Raw genomic sequence first — 16,476 nt, forward strand, 5'->3', positions numbered from 1 at the left:
GTAGCACAATGTTCCCATTGGTTATAATTTAAAACATTTCTAGGTTGTGCAGATTTATGTAGATAATGGTTACCATAGTGGTTGTAGCAGAACATCTGATCATAATTAGACGAACCCTGCAAATAATCATGTTCTGTGAATTTAGCAGACATCACAAGATCAGACATCATATCATTAATACTTTCAAAGTCCCAATCATCAGCAAATGTGCTTGGTTTTACAAAGTCACTCAATGAGATCTTGAATTGGTGTGGATACTTCAGGATTTCAACCGGACCATAGATTTCATAATCAGTTTTGTCCCATGCTACACCGCCTGGTATAGGATTGGCTGTGAAGTTTACTGAAGAAAGTTCTCTTTTCTCGATGTGTGAAGATGTGTGTGGTTTAAGGACCAAGTTGATTTTCTGGCTTGCTGTGTCCATTTCAGCATATTTTCCTTCAATGAAATGTCCCAAGCATAGTACCATGATGAGCCAAAGAATGAGGATAAATGCACCTAAGGCCACCCAAAATTCAATCCATGGAGAAATCAGATAGGTTTCTTTCAGCTGTTGAAAAAGTTCCTTAGCTTTGTCTTTAAAAGTTTTTGTTGATGGCTGTTTCTTTGCTTCACTCAGGTCTTCAGATGAATCATCGAAGTTGATGAAGTAGCCGGATGCTGTTCTGTCAATTGTTCCAATTGCTTTTGGATTTTGCTTTGTTTCATTAGCAAAGTCTGCAGTTACATCATCATAGGTTGTTGTTTCTTGATGAAAAGCTTTGATTTGGGTTTTAAGAGGTTCAAGTTCCATTGCTTTGTTGGATAGTCCTAGTTGATTCACTGTAGATTTTCCAAATGTGATCAGTCTTCCAGTTTGAGCCTCTGTATTCGTAGCAAACATTGGTGTTCTGCTACTTCTTGGGAGTCCACTTGGCCTACTATTTGTTATCGGCCACATGATTGTGGTTTAACCAGGTCGATGGATACAACTCGGTTCTCCTTTTTACCAGCAAGGGGCGGTAGTACTACTGATCTTGTCCCGTTGACAGACAAGACAGGAACTGCTTTTCTGTAAGAAGGCCCAAATTCCTTCTTTACCGCGATCTTCTCTCTGACTAGATCCCCGACTTTTGGAATCCAGACAGGCCTTGCTGGGACAGGTGGTTTCTCTTCAGTAGTTGTTGGCTGTTGTTTCAACTTTATGTTGCTCAGGTCTTTTCTTGTTTCATTTAAGTCCTGTAAAATAGCCAAACGATCTTTGATATCAAAGCTTTTGTCTTTAACCACTGAAGTCTAACTATAAAGATCTTGGATCATCATTCTAGTCCCGAACAATAGTTTGTACGGACTGAACCCTTTCAGAGAATTCCTTGGCAGGTTATTTAGACTACGTTGGACACTTATTAAATGTTTGACCCACCCAGCTCCTGAACCTAATACCTTTGCTGTTATAGATTGCTTTATGTCACGGTTTTTTCTTTCTACGATTCCGTTTCCCTCAGGATGAAATGGACAAGAATACCGCAATGCAATGCCCATGCTGGTCATGGCCTCCTTATAAGCTCGAGAGCTAAATGCAGGACCCTGATCAGAATGTAGCATGCCAATTGCGTATGTGCTGATAAAGACTCGCAAATCTTTTATAACAGTTCTGGCGTCAGCCGATCGCTGGGGCCACAACCATATGAATCTCGTGCATGAATCCACTGCGACCAAGATATATTTATAGTTACCATCCCTTTGTAAGGGACCACAGTGGTCTAGGTAAACACAGGCTAATGGTTTATCTGAGATTAGAAGGTGCGTCTGTGCTGGTCGTTTCACTGTTGATACTTTCATTCTTTGACATATTTCACATTCTAGAACATAGTTCCTTGTTTGTCTTCTCATTGGTGGCCACCAGTATCTCTGTTTTAATAATGACACTGTGGCTGAAACGCCAGCATGTACAGAAGCGAGTCCTTCGTGTGCCGCTATGATGAGTCCTAACCTATGTTCCATGTTTGGAATTGCCCTATCCCCCACTCCAGGGATTCGAGCAAACGGAACATTATTTGCATCAGTTATGTATGAGTACTTTACTGGAAAGCCTTTCGGGAGTGTTTCTATCGCATCTTTTACTGTAGCGCTGACAGCCTGTAATATTTCGCTGTCTATTTTTGTTTTTGACCGGGTGATAGCAGCTACGGAAGCCGTTTGCACTGCTGCCTTCGCTGCTTCGTCAGCCAATGAATTCCCTGCAACGTGAACGCCATCACGTTGATGACTCAGTGTATGTATCACGTGAGTCTTTTGTAGTTCCTTTTGCAAAAGAACTACTTGTTCCCAAAGCATTTTATGTTTGATTGTGCCACCTTTTGCATCTTTAAAACCATTCTGAACCCAGATCTGCAAGTATTCATTGTAAGATTGGACGCAGTAATACGAATCGCACACAATAAGTGTGGGGAATTCTCGATCGGTATTTTCAAGCGCCATCTTGAATGCTAGTGTAGTTCTGCTCTTTGAGCTGTACAGTCTCCTAGAGATTGCGTTTTAGTGACCACAGGTTTAAATTTTCCTTCGTGCCAGCGTCCTTTAACAATCGCGCACGCAGCACTGTAGGCTTGCTTACCCCCCACTGCGGGTTGTGCTGATCCGTCTGTATATATTATACAGCCGTAGTGTTCTAGAGGCAGAATTTCGGTCAGCGGAGGACATTCGAATTCATATTGGAGAAATTCTTGTGTTTTTAAATTTGGATCAAATTCGTATACCACGTCTGTTGCAGCAAGAGAGTTATCCCACTGTATCCACCTCGGATGGAGTGCTTTAGCATTCGGAATGCTTGCCTTGGTTACCGCCTCTAGGGCTGGTATAGGTGTCACGATGATTATTCGTTTACCCTGTGCTAGGGCCCGCTCCTTTGCTACAGCAGTCTGTACCGCGGTCAGAATTTTTTTCGTTGGGCTAAATTTCATTTCAGCTTTTGTGTACAAGTGTGATTTGTATGCTATTGGTACCTTCTCTCCCTCATTAGAGGTCAGGTATGTGAATCCGCATCTTCCTGGGATGACTCCAATCACAAGGTTGCGTGTGTTGTCACGTGTTTGTAATTTTGTTTTAACTAACATATCTGTTTGTAAAGATCTCAAAATTTCTGTGTGTTTTTGAGTCCAATTGATTCTTTTAAAATCTGGTTTTATTAGATCATAGAGAGGTTTAATTCTCTCTGCATAATGTATAATGTAAGTTCTTCCGAAATTTAGGAAGCCTAGAATTGATTGTAAGTTTTTCAGTGTTCTAGGTGCTTAGATTACAGCACATTTCTCTAGGAAATTGTCAGCCAGGCTTTTGCCTTCACTTGATAGTTCATATCCTAAAAACAGGACTGTTAGATGGGCAATCCTTGACTTTTTAAAGTTGAATTTGTAACCCTCTGCTGCGAACCCAAGTATTATGGTGTTCACTCTTTTCAAGTGAGTATCCAAGTCATCATCTGTTAGATAGATGTCGTCGACATAAGATAATGCCTCGTCATCATATGTTTGTAGTAATTCTGTTACTCTCGCTGAGAATAATCCTGGGCTGTTCTTGAACCCCTGGGGCAAACGACAGAAATTCTTTTGCGTGCCATTTATTGAGAACGCCGTCAAATATCTGCTCTCTGGTGCTATATTTTGACAAAAGAATCCATTAGAAATGTCTAATGTGGTTTTGTATTTTTTGCGCACTATGTTATTCATTAGTGCAGCACTATGCGAGTTTTGTACTGCAAATGTTTTGCAACATGAGTTAAGGTGTCTGTAGTCCAAAACAAGACGATATGAATTGTCTGGCTTGGAGACAGGAAACAAAGGGTTGTTCATTTGTGAGGTGCAAGTTTCAATCACCCCCTGGTATTCAAGTTGATCTAGGATCTCTTTTACCTGTTTTTTAGCTTCTTGCTTAATCAACTGCCTTTGTGCAGTCGGTTGTGATTTTAGCTGGATTTTGTGAGGAGGAGAGTCCTCATCCCATCCCACATGATTTTTATATAAGGCAGGGGCTTGAGCTACTGCCCACTTTCTTGCAAGTGTATATTTTTTATGAATTGGAATATTGTTTGAGAAGGCAGGCATAATTATTTCTTCGCCATGTGGGCATTCCCTGACAAACTCTGGAGGCCAGTCTCGTTCAGCTAGAAGGATGTCATAGCTCTTGGAGAGATTATCCCAAAATAGACCCCTTATTTTTCTAGTCTTATCCCCCTCTATACGCAATGTTATTTCATATATTTTATGAGGTTTGCTAACTCTGGTATCTGCAGTTTCCACCTGAATGTATTCATTCGTGTCCACTGTCTCCAGATGATTCATAAGGACTTTGCGAGCTATGCTCACTTCTGCTGCGCTGTCTAGCATTGTCTGAGCCCATTCTCCGTTTTTCAGCTGTGTCCTCAGTATTCTCGGCATTGTTAATTACTTTAATACTGGCTACCTTCTTTTTTGGAAATTGTAATTTTTTATTCAGATGAGCAGGTTCTTTGTCTTTGGACTTGACGTGCTCTTCCCTGTGTTCTGATCGTCCTCTTCTTTCCGATTTCTGCGAGGAAGTCTGAAAAGATTGAGAGGGACGTGTATCAATATCTTGATATCTATCAGGTTTTTTTATATTATCCCTATTTCTAAGGTTGTATTTTTTCACAGAGGGCTCCCTTTGGGGAGACTTGCATCCTTGATCAGGAGATCTTTCTCTCCGCCGAGGAGACCTTCCTCTGGACTGGAATCTTTTTTCTTTAGGATTGGATTGCTTATTTCCATCCCAGCTCTTTTTTTGAGTGTTTAAATTATTTTTTATAAATACTTTTTCAGGACTTTCAACTAGTTGGGGTTTCACTGGTATTCCACCCAAACTATCTCTTCCTAGTTCTTCATAGGATTTTTCTATGATTCTGGCAATTTCAGATGGTTGATCTGCTATATTTGTCTCTTTTAACCTCTGGCGAATCGCCACATTTGCTGCTTCTCCTTTTATGTTGGCTAATAATATTGCCGAGACCTGCTTGAAATCTTTCAGTAGTTTCATACCGAGAGTTAAAGCGGGTTCTGGACCGTATTCATCTTGAATCTGTTTTAGCACATCTGGTATTACTGACATGGATGGTACACCATGTGTTTTTGTGTAAATGGAAGCAAAGACTGTTCCCCAAGTGTCACAGTCCTCCACATGTGGTGCGATTCCCATTGGAAGACAGATAGTCAGAATCCTATGTTTCTCAACAGGGGTGGTATCTGGAAACACCGCCTCTATTTGAGTGATTTTTTGTGCTAGCCAGAAAGGAATTTGTTCCCGTTTTGCGGGTACTTTACCTAGACAGGACTGTATGTTCTGAGGTGTAATTTTATTTGTGTTCCCCTGATGACTGGTCAGCTGTGGAATTTTGATTGCTGGTTGGATTGTTGAAGTCCGCATTACATATTGGACTAATTGTCTATGTATTTTTATTAATTGTTTTAGCTGTGCTAAAAGCTCTGGTGCAGGCATTTCTTCAATGTCTGGATGTGGTGTGTATCCGGCTAGGACCGGCCACGTTGCTCCTGGTCTACCTAGTGGACCGAGCCTGGTGATGTGATTATTATGTTTTAGGGCGCCATGAAACAAGAGCAGGTGCTCTTGGAATTTGAGTGGTATTTTCACTTCCTCGAAAGGAGTGTACTTATTAGGAGGTTCCTCTATTTTGTAATAGTGGAAGTCCTTTGTTACAGCGTTTGCTGCTGGAAAGTTTATCCATGAATAGAATACCTCTGTCTGCCGATATTCGTGTGCCTCAATTACGAATATGACTGTACCACCTCTTGGTGTCAGTCAATTTTCTATAAGTTTTAAGGTTATAGATTTCCTTATGTTGACCGGGATGAGTATTATATCCGGGTCATTTTGCAGCAGAGTATTGTCTGCTACTAGGAGTTCAGCTGCTATTCTAACTGTCTCCCTTTCTTCTTCACTTTCTGTCATTTTACTGACAGGAAGGTTATTCTGTTTGTTTGCAGATCAGGTTTCTATGGAAACAAAGATTAGATGCACAATATTTTGGAACAGTGTATCCTTCAACGTTGAATAAACCAAGAACCATACATAGGAGTCTCCTCCTGCGAGGCTTGGCGGATATGACCTTTCACCCACTCCAGACGTCTTTGGAGTATTATGGGAAAAAAGGGGTTCTGTGTGAAAAAGCACGACTGAGTTACTCTAATGTCTTGCGTTAGTTTTATCGCCTATCCAAACGTTTGGGCGCCATGTAGTGTAGTTCCTATTATCCCAATAGGCTCTGCGCATTGGAATAATATCTTCAATAGTATAGACCTAGGGCAGAGGTTAACTAGGTCTTCTACCGACGATATTAGACTTAAAGTTTTGTGTTTGCCAGCTAGCTCAGAGTTCACTAGAAACTTTCTCGAATAGGCAAGGAGGATTTTAACCTCCCTGGATAGACAAGAAGGGATTTAGTTTCTGACAACCATAGAACATGACAACTTTGCTCTCCCCTAATCAAGAGTGTATCTCTAGAGTCGTGTGAAAACAAAAGACAACTTATTTTACTCAGTCAGTTCAGTGCATTCTTAGTTTCACCAGATTGTAGAGAAAAGGAAAAGACGGGCGTGTTCAATAAAAGATGTTATTTATTGCTCAGTCTCCTTTCTCATACAAGAGAAATGAATCGCTATTATTGTAATACTTATAGTTAAGTAAAGTGCATACAGTAAAGACAGAATTATAAAATAATACTGTAAAAGCATTGATATGGTTTCTAAGCCATATGATACTTTAAAATGGATAAAATAGATACATACATATATACATTTGACTAATCATACTCAACTGGTGCTTCTAACCACGCCTACCCCAGTGTACCTGACCTAAGCCTAATACGTGGGCGGGAGTAGATAAGTAGCAGTTTAAGTTAAGTTTGTTTTGCCAAGGGACTGACTTGAGAATTCTCTGCAAGGGGTTATTCAGTTCTGTACCTGAGATCTAGAATGATGGAGGGCTGGTATCTCTTATCCCAGTTCTTGATATTCCAGCTGCCTGCGAGGGCTGCTTGGAAGCGCCGGAGCTGGATTTCTCAGCAGGAGAAAGGCAGCGTCTCGTTCTCAGCGCGTCAGGAAGGCGGGGCAGCGCCTGTGGGCTTCGCTCTCTGCTGGGCTCCTCAGCACGTCTCGCTGCTCCAATCTCGTCACCACCGCATGTGTTTGCTTAAGGCAATGTCGGTAATATTTATACCTGAAAAGTGCCGAGATTGACGTAAGGATGGACATATATACGTCAATAAGGATGTCATATGAACGGGCTCGTTCGCACATTCTTTTGCTGAAGTTCTCGGTGAAATCAAAACAATGGCTATGGGAATTCCCCAGGTCGCTGTAGGTTTGATTTGTTTTGAGAACTCCGTATGCCTTATCAGGGGCTGGAGGAATATCGCTTGTCTAATTAGATGGCATGCGTTATGACCTAATCAGATAACGCGCTTCTGTGCCGTGGTGTGGCTTAATCAGATAACGGTTTTTGCACCGTTGGATGGCTGCTAGTTAATTATTAACCAGACCAGGGTCAGGAATAGGGGAATCGATACAGTACCTATAGGAATACATCACAGCATCACCTGTCTTCGTGTGGGGTTTCCAAACCGAAAGTCCTCCTTTCGCCCATACACATAGGGCTTTAAGTGGGCCGGGTCTGAGCATCTACAGTTTTTAGGTCTCGTCTACGCAGCGCGCAAACGCTGCTTTGGAGTGACCTCTTGCAATCACTTAAGGCTTTTGTCGAAACTCGTGCATGTTCTGCACTGTTTCCAATGGACCCTCGTGCATGTACCTTGCGGGAGCGAGCAGCGGCGCCATCTGTTTGCAATTATTGTGCCCGCTCCCGAAAGGTAAACCCTGTACATGCACTGAGGCTCAAAGCCGCGCCCCCGATGTTAGACAACGCATACGTATCTGTTTATAGGAGGGCTTGGTAAAGAAACTGCCTTCATGGTAACGCCAGACACTGTTTGTCCCTCATGAGCCCCCGTCCCTTGTTTGGAATCCCTTCAAGCCACAACAAGAGCGCCTGAGTGACTCATTCGCTGAGTCTCATTTTCTGTTCTTTGGAGCACTAATTATCGGAAGCAATCCATCCTATGACGCCACCTCACAAAGTGCAGAATTTCCACACATCATGAAGGCCCCTACTTAGAATGTCATTCTCACGACTAAAAATGTAGCTGGTAGTTTTCAGTGTTCTATCGGCAGTCGGTGTACTTTGCCTGCAGTCACCATTACAATGAAAGGTAAGAGGGAACGCACAAGGGAACCGATTAAGAAAGCGCCAAGTGACTACTGCCCCGGCTAATTATAGTCAAGGAGTCGCGCTTCTGCCGGAGCCTACATGCGGAACCAGCCACTCTGTAGCTGTGATGACGAAATGCCAAGCATTTCTTCCTAGAGTAGTACACAGATAAAAGGCCGCTTATTATGCCGAGGTTTCCGATTAACTCAGCTAGAGCTTACAAAACAAAGACAGAATTCTGCAGGGTGTGTAGACACTGTGTCACGTTATGCGAGCCGCAGAAGGGGGCAATTCAGGAAAGGCCGCGAGGAGCGCTTCACAAAAACTCTTAGTGGAGAGTTTTCCCCCCCAACAGTCTCAACAAACTGGCCCGAACTAAAATGGCTAATGTTTAATGGGGAAAAGAAAGAGATTGCCTACGAGGAAACACATTATAGTTGACGATAACTAGAACCTCAGTGATCTGATTGGTCTGACAGGTGACCCCTGTAGAGAATTCACACTATTGTGACATAGAGCATTGATCCAGAGTGGGTGCCACTCCCTTGCTGCTACAATAAAAACACTCCTTTCCTCAAATGTCCTACTCAAGTGACCTTTGCTCTACTTCGATTCGCAAGAAAACCGTACTCAATAGGGAAGTATTTGAGAGTCAAAAGGCCCCCTTTCAAGTCTACAGCATGTAAGAAATTAAACAACATGGAAGCACTAATAAAAGTTGAGGTGTGACGTGCCCAGGATCACACAATGTACGTCGCTGGAGCAGCCGTGATTCTGGTTCTATGTGTGGCACACTGGTTGTAGGCTGGGCAGGGGCGTTAGTAGTGTGCTGGTGGGCCCGGGGAAGGTGGACATGGGTTGAGCGGCCAGCACAAGATGCCCATGTGTGCCCACTTCTCATCTCGTCCATCTGCCTGTTTGCTGTCTCCCAGGGTCCGACTGCCAGAATCCAGCCGTCTGAGAGGGTTGCCAGAGTCCCATCTCGGACCGTTTTCTGATTAGGGTGAACGAGTCATCTTGGCACGAGGAGTGTTTGCAGTGTGCAGTGTGTGTCAACATCCCCTCAGCACCAGCTGCTACTTCCGGGACCGAAAACTCTACTGCAAACAGGACTACCAACAGTAAGGAGCATCCCCCCTTCCATTGGTAGAGCTGGCATCAGCCTAGCCCCATGCCAGCTGCCTAGGCCCATGCCCACTGTGCCAGGGCTGTGCTGCTGCGCTCTGAACGCCTTCCAGCGTCCACAGCCCACAACTCAAACTGAATCACCAGTCATTTATTACACACAGGGCTTTCACAACACTTCTATAAACCCGCACCTCCTTGTGTCATGTGTGTGCATGGAGGTCCTGGTATATTCACTCGTATAGCGCCCATTGCAGTACGTGATGTGCTGGAACGCTTTACGACTTGCACCGTTATGATTTTACATCCTTTAACAGGTACTGTTAGTGTGCCATAACTGAATTCAATATCCCATGGCGCAATAGAAGTCATAAGGCCATTGTCTGCCAGAACAGCCAACCAACACATGACATTCCACAAATAAACTTCATTACTGTGAGAGCTGGGACGGTATACTTGCCAGTGCTTCGTAAAAATGTATAAACAAAGTCTGTTACACACCTAGCACTGTGCTCGCCCCCCTTTCCTTTCAAAGTGTATGAACCCTTTCTTCGGGTTGAACCATGAAATACAAAACAAAGTACGTCCTCCTTATTTAAGTTACGCACGTGCATTGTTGTTAATACGACCAGCTGGACTTATTCAGAGGAAGCCAGAACAGAAACAGTAATAAATGTCACCAGTACTATCATTGAACTGAACATTTAAGGACATATTAATGGCATTGTTATCATGCTCAGGGCCCACAGGCTGCATTGCTCCTAGCGACAGTATTGCCATTCACCAGTGGCATATGAAGTAACTGTAGATGTTGGAGCACCCAGGATAATGTGCTGCATGGCTAAATACTTATAACATTCCAAAGGCGAGACCTATTGACTATGCCAATGCTTGTTTAAAGGAGGCCTCGAAATGGGTCTTTTTTGGGCTCTGTTTTGTGCCCTGGCCCAGGTGGTCCGTTTTTCCCCCGGACTGCAGTGACACCAGGCACATCGATGTGCACACGCTCCCAATGCTCACTTCTCACTAGTGGAGAAGTTACAGCATGACTTCATGCCAGGTGAGCATTATAAGGGAAGGGAAATCCTTTAAAGAGTCATTTTCTCCCTGGATTTCCCTTCTCTTTTTGAAACACAGGCAGCGTCGGATTGGTAACGGGGGCATTCGGGCAATGCCCGAGGGACCGGGGTCCGAGTTCCACCTGAGGGCTGCTTTTGAGCAGCCTGGGGGCCGATTTGGGCGGTGTCTCTGTTGTTCGACTATACCTCCAGCGGCCCAGTGGGTGTCTAAGTAGCCTTTCTGGAGGGAGATGGGCACTCATTACCTCCCGTATAGCAGCAACAGGTAGAGGTGTCACCCCTTTTCTCTCGCTGGGCCTCCCATTAATGTAGGCATACTGAGCGGGGCAGGGGGCCTGAGTAGAAGTGGCCTCACTTGTTTTCAGGTGTGTTTCACTAGTGTAAACTGATGCGTGCATATTTTTTTTAATCCCCCCCCCCCTTTTATGTAAAATTATGCTGAAGCAGTGATTTGAGGGAAGGCATTATGCAAATGTGGGCCGATTTTTTCATGCGCGCCGGGGCCGATTTTTAATCCCAATCCAACCCTGAACACAGGAGCAACAACATTGTAGTGGAGTCACCAGGGATTTAAGTGGAAGCTTTTTCAATATTATGTACAAGCCATAGTTGCTGCTTATTTATCTTATGCAACTAACAACCATTGACAAAGCCAATAGTCCTAACTTGTTGTAGGTATGATGTTAGATATACCGGGATGCAATGACAGAAACAGCAAAATATAAATCAGGCGGCACTCTATGCTAATAACAGATTTTTAGTTTATGTAATGTTAAAGCCACGCCCTTAATTAACTCGGTCACGCCCCTTTGAGAGACCCCTCCCACCTCAGTTTTTTCATGCCACTTAAAGGCCTGCTGCATAACGTAAAAGAGTGACTAGCGATGCAGCCCGCCGAGGTAAAATGCAGTGTCGTGTAGACTAAGGCAAATGACATGGTAGTATTTTTAGAACAACGAAGAGATGGTGAACAAAACGCAACTAACCAAGTCAGTGAGACACCATTTATAAGCGACTTAAATCAAACTATACAACTGTAAATGTCAATATGCACAACTGCTGCTTAATCTTTAAAGGTAGGGATCTGAACGGGATGAAACACGCAAATATACTCTTACCCCGCAAGCGAAAACGTGTAGTACTGATGACGATCACTTTACGGACCCTGTCCGCATTGACAGCGTCCCAGCTCTCTAGATCACAGAGTTCTGTTGTGAGGTGCAGCCTTATACAACAGTCCTAACATAAAAATTAATGAATACAAACTACCATGAGTCTAACACTGTTTGCCTGATTTTAACATGACCGTCGGCATAAAATGGCCTTTCGTTTCGCGTGCTCAGTTCCGAGGCCCAGCCCCCTTTTTTTCAATTGGTTGATTTTAGAGAGTAACCATCTAAACATGGCTGGCTGCATAAGGGGGCCGCCCAGTTAACGTAAACTGTTGAGCTGACAGTAATCAGCCGGCGGTGGTTGTTGGGATTGCGTGTTGTGTTGCGTCACGCGCTCTGTCCAGTAACAGAGGGGCAAGCAGCACTGCCTGCCGGGAGAGAGAGGCCTGTGAGGGAGGAAGCCGGGCTCTGAAGTCAGGAAGCTGCCAGGGTTGACGAGGGACACCCCACGGGACATGTTGCAGCCCCCTGCCTGACCAACGCCAGCACCCGCGGGGGGAGCGGAGTATGACCCGGCCAGGAAGAGGTAGAGGGAGCAACAGAGGAGGCAGGCAACAGCCACAAGCTCCGGGGAGAGGAGGAGGAGACAGGTAAGAGGCCCATGGAGCATAAACAACATCAGAGGAAGGAAAGGCACTGGAGAGAGTGAGAGTCGACACTGCAGTGACAGGAGGGAGTGACATAAATACGAAACGGCAGCGAAGAGGAATATGGGGTTGATATAGGCTAGGGGTGGGCGAGGCAATATAAATAATGAGGAGATTCTAACCAAATGTCTAGCTTGGATCGAGGAGCCCATGCGCGAGACTATCCTTGATAATGATCGGCATATAAATCATGCCACAAGTAACATGTAGAAGTGTGACCGTGTCTTAAAGATTTAAAAACTGTTTTTCTTTAACACACGGAAGCGTTTAACCTTAACACATCAGATTAAACTACAGCATTGAGTGATAGTTTTTTAACGTGACATTAGAACAATTCCGTCCCTCCACCTCCGATGACGACTATACCATTATTGAAGAAGAGGCAAGCCAGTTGTCATGTACCCTATATATGAACTATTCTTATATATTCTTTATAACTTTATTTCAACAAAGAGAAACAACAGGAAACTAAAGGGGGTTTATAGTGCCATCCTCAAGTAGGCATCACAGGCATTGCGGACTAAACATGGTATTATCATAGTCACGAGACAGGCTATGTAACTGCATATTACGTTGCTGTAATTCTTCTACAGGCACCACCAGTTAGACCAGACATCCAAGGCTCAGTGTACCATGTGTGATGGCAATGGGGCCCATATGGCTCTAGGCCTAGATATAATTGGCATGAGCATGCCAAAGTTACCTAACGCGATATTGCAATGTATTAGATCCTTCAGAGTCACCAATAGTCGGAAGAAGGCCCCTGTCCCATCACATTTTGACTTGTCTTTTAACGAGCTTCAGTAGTAGTGCAATGTATTTACAAGTCGGTATAGATGTAGTCTTCACATAACCAAGTAGTGTCATGACTGAATCTTGCTCATTATTGGTATATATCGTTCTACCAAGTTCATGAAAATGTTTATCCAAAATCTTTCTATATATCAGGATGTCTGCATGATAAGTGCATAAAATCAGCCGCCTCCTTGCAGTACCGGAGGCCACTGGCCTCTTCCCTCAGACCAAATCTGTCCAGTTTGACAGGGGTGTAATAACATCTTTGTACAAACTTAAACCATATCAGTCCATGCTATCTATTAAGTGAGACATTTTTAACAGCTTCGCCGCGGCGGACATTCCGCATGGGTAAGGCCGAATCTGTTGCATGTGCAGATCGATGCACACGCCCAACAACAGAACCACTTTTGCTCATCGGAAATGTTGAAGTTAATGCAGAAATGCTGTGGTAACTTCAACCTCAGATCCAACCCAGTCATCACAGAACTCACTAGCCTCATCAAAACCTCCATCACCACAGCAGCACTGATCGCTCCCACAGACATCTGAATACTCCTCGAACGCCAAGAGACTGTGGTCCTGATCCTCCTTGACTTCTTTGCTGCGTTCAACACCGTAGCACACCACACCCTCATGAACAGACTCTACAACATTGGCATACAGCAAAAAGCCCTCAAGTGGATCACCTTCTTACTTACAGGACACATACAGAGAATCCGGTTGCCCCCTTTCACCTCTGAACCCAAGAACAACATGTGTGGCATACCCCAAAGATCCTCCCTCAGCCCCACCTTGTTCAAAAACTGCATGACCTCCCTCATATACATTGTTAGATCCCAGGGTCTCAACGTAATCTCCTATGCAGACCACAATCAACTTATCCTCTTGCACACCAGAGACCCCTCCACCACCAGAACTAACTTCTGGGGTGCCTTGACTAACATAGCCAACTGGATGAGAGACAGCTGCCTTAAACTCAACTCTGACAAGAGAGTAGTACTGGTCTTCGGGAAGAACATCTCAATATGGGACTGCAGCTGGTGGCCAGCAGAACTCGGACACTCACCCACACAAACAGACCACGCGTGCAATCTACTGAAACAAAAACAGGGGTTATGCCCACATTACCCTCCCGCGTGCAATCTAGGCATCATCCTCAACAGCGAACTGACCATGAAACAGCAAGTCCACGCAGTGCCCTCCCCCTGCTCCCACACCCTTTGCACCCTCCGCAAAATATTCAGAGGGATCCCAGCCAACCACAGAACGACCGTCACCCAGGCCCTTATAATTAGCCACCACAACTATGGCAACGCTTTCTGCGGCAACATCTGGACTCCGCTCCTTAGAAGACTTTAGACCATACAGAATTCTGCAGCCAGACTCATCCTGTATCTTCCCAAAGGGACCCACGTCCCCACCTATCTCAGAAACCTCAACTGGATCTCCATCCATAAGAGGTGCCAGTTCAAGATCCTCGCACTCTCCTACAAAGCTCTGCATGACTGAGGACTAGCCTAAATCAACCCCTGGCTGAACTTCCATCTACCCACAAGACACTTGCGCTCCTCCTCACTAGCCCATGCGCACACTCCATCCGTTGGAGCGTAGTGTAGGGCGCTCCTTATACATCTCTGACAATACCTGGAATGACTGCACCTCCATCTTCCAGCAGCACCCTCCCTGGCGGACTTCAGAAAGAAACTCAAGACCTAGCTTTTCAGCGGAGAGGTCGCACCCACAGTATCCGCTGGACCGCGAAAGGAGGACTCGTGGAGGTTGGCCTCTGTGAGGGGTGCTAGACCCCAAGCCTGGAGGACTCTGAAGTGCCAAGATCGGCCACAGGGGACATCTCTGGAATGCGGGGCAATGACAGTCCCACCAAGGCACCAGGAGTTATACACTTCATTCTGTTATTGTTTTGTTGCATATTTGGCATGTCTCTGAGCATTGGGGATTGTCTTTGCCGGTGGGAGGAGGGGGTACTTGTTGTTGGTTGGGAATTGGAGCTGCCTGTACATGATTGCCTGATCGTCAATCACACTGTTGACACTCACTATGGGGAGATTAATGAGGGCCGCATATTGGGGTCTCCTCCCTCCACTTAACATTACACATACTATATGGGTACACCTAACAAGAATTTGACCCCATAGACAAACCACTGACTTGGAACATAAGGGGCATGGCCACTCCAATTAAGCGGTACCACAGCCACACATGCCTTAAGCGACATTACACGCATGTGGCGTTCCTGCAAGAGATGTACCTGAATTGCAACAGCTCCACATGAAATTGAGGGGCCTGGTGTATGGCACCACTGTCTCTGTATGGATAAGCCCCAGGGGTGCAGTTTGTACAGGAATCCCACATGGTTGATCCAGAGGGCATATATGTAGCGGTGGAGGGGCTTCTGGATGGTAGGCCCGCTGTGCTAGTGGCTATATATGCCCCATAACACAGGTCATCCGCCTTCATGGACCGACTCGCACTGGCTCTGTTGTGTGACCCTCATACCCCTAACATATGGGGCAGGGAATTGTAACTGCATGCTAGACATTAACAATGACCGATCAGTCCCACTGCTGGAGGTGGTGACCTGTCCCAGAAGGACGCTGCATTTTCAGGACTGGCGGACTAGCCATAAGGTGTGTGATGTGTGGCATCTCCAACAACCACAGTATAGTGAGTTCTCTTTCTACTCCCCGGTGCACAATGTTCACATTAGAATAGACCTCCCCCCATGTGTAGTGGATTTATAGGCACCTTCACACTCCCATACGGAATACCTGGTGCGCACGTTTTCTGATCACTACTCGCTTCTGATGTCATTGAGATGGGGGGCACGCTCGCCACCATATACCGACTTGGAAACTAAAGACCTATTTGCTTCTGGAACCGCCCCGTCCTTTTCAGGAGGACTCGGCCACGCACCTGTCAAGGTACTTCGAGCACAATGCTTGCTCCACGTCCTGGTGGGCATCCAAATGGGATGCATACAAAACTGTGGTGCAGGGTCACTGCATCACGACTATGCGAGGGTTGTCTATCAGACTCTAAGTAGGGAAATACTGGCTAAAGAGCAGGAACTGCTACATCTAGAGACTGAGCTGCCACGGTGCACTGAGGGGACTGAGCCTCTGCTCCAGTTACAGAAGGAAAACCAGGAATTAGAGATGTGACTTAATTATATATAACACCTTATCCAACTGTATGGAGAGGGTGACTGCTCTGGCAGGATGCCTGCGTGCAATCCTTAATACCCACACGGATATCAGTGTTACCTTTATGAATTTCTATAGATTATATACATTTTAAATAGCACTAGGCAGACCTATAGGTGTCGGAGTGCTTCACATGATTGTGATAGAATACAGTAACAC

The 16,476-nt window shown here is 45.1% G+C and overlaps 2 protein-coding genes across 5 annotated transcripts in view; one reads left to right on the plus strand and one right to left on the minus strand.

Annotated features, from left to right (window-relative positions):
- Positions 1-11,811, minus strand: part of MTNAP1 (mitochondrial nucleoid associated protein 1) — a 229,966-nt gene extending 218,155 nt beyond the window's left edge. Inside the window, exon 1 of the mRNA XM_078654266.1 lies at positions 11,595-11,811. The gene's annotated coding sequence lies outside the window, so the exon portion shown is untranslated. The remainder of the gene's footprint in view (positions 1-11,594) is intronic.
- A 131-nt stretch (positions 11,812-11,942) lies between these two features.
- Positions 11,943-16,476, plus strand: part of VCF1 (VCP nuclear cofactor family member 1) — a 71,808-nt gene continuing 67,274 nt past the window's right edge. For 2 of the 4 annotated variants that reach the window (XM_078654270.1, XM_078654269.1), the window contains exon 1: positions 12,010-12,238. In XM_078654270.1, coding sequence (XP_078510396.1) covers positions 12,156-12,238 — 83 coding nt within the window. In that variant the 5' untranslated portion in view covers positions 12,010-12,155. Of the gene's footprint in view, positions 12,239-16,476 lie in introns of all 4 variants that reach the window. The other 2 variants (XM_078654268.1, XM_078654271.1) reach the window with 2 other exon arrangements.

The sequence above is a fragment of the Lissotriton helveticus genome, chromosome 7, assembly GCF_964261635.1.
Source record: "Lissotriton helveticus chromosome 7, aLisHel1.1, whole genome shotgun sequence".
Classification (NCBI taxonomy): Eukaryota; Metazoa; Chordata; class Amphibia; order Caudata; family Salamandridae; genus Lissotriton; species Lissotriton helveticus.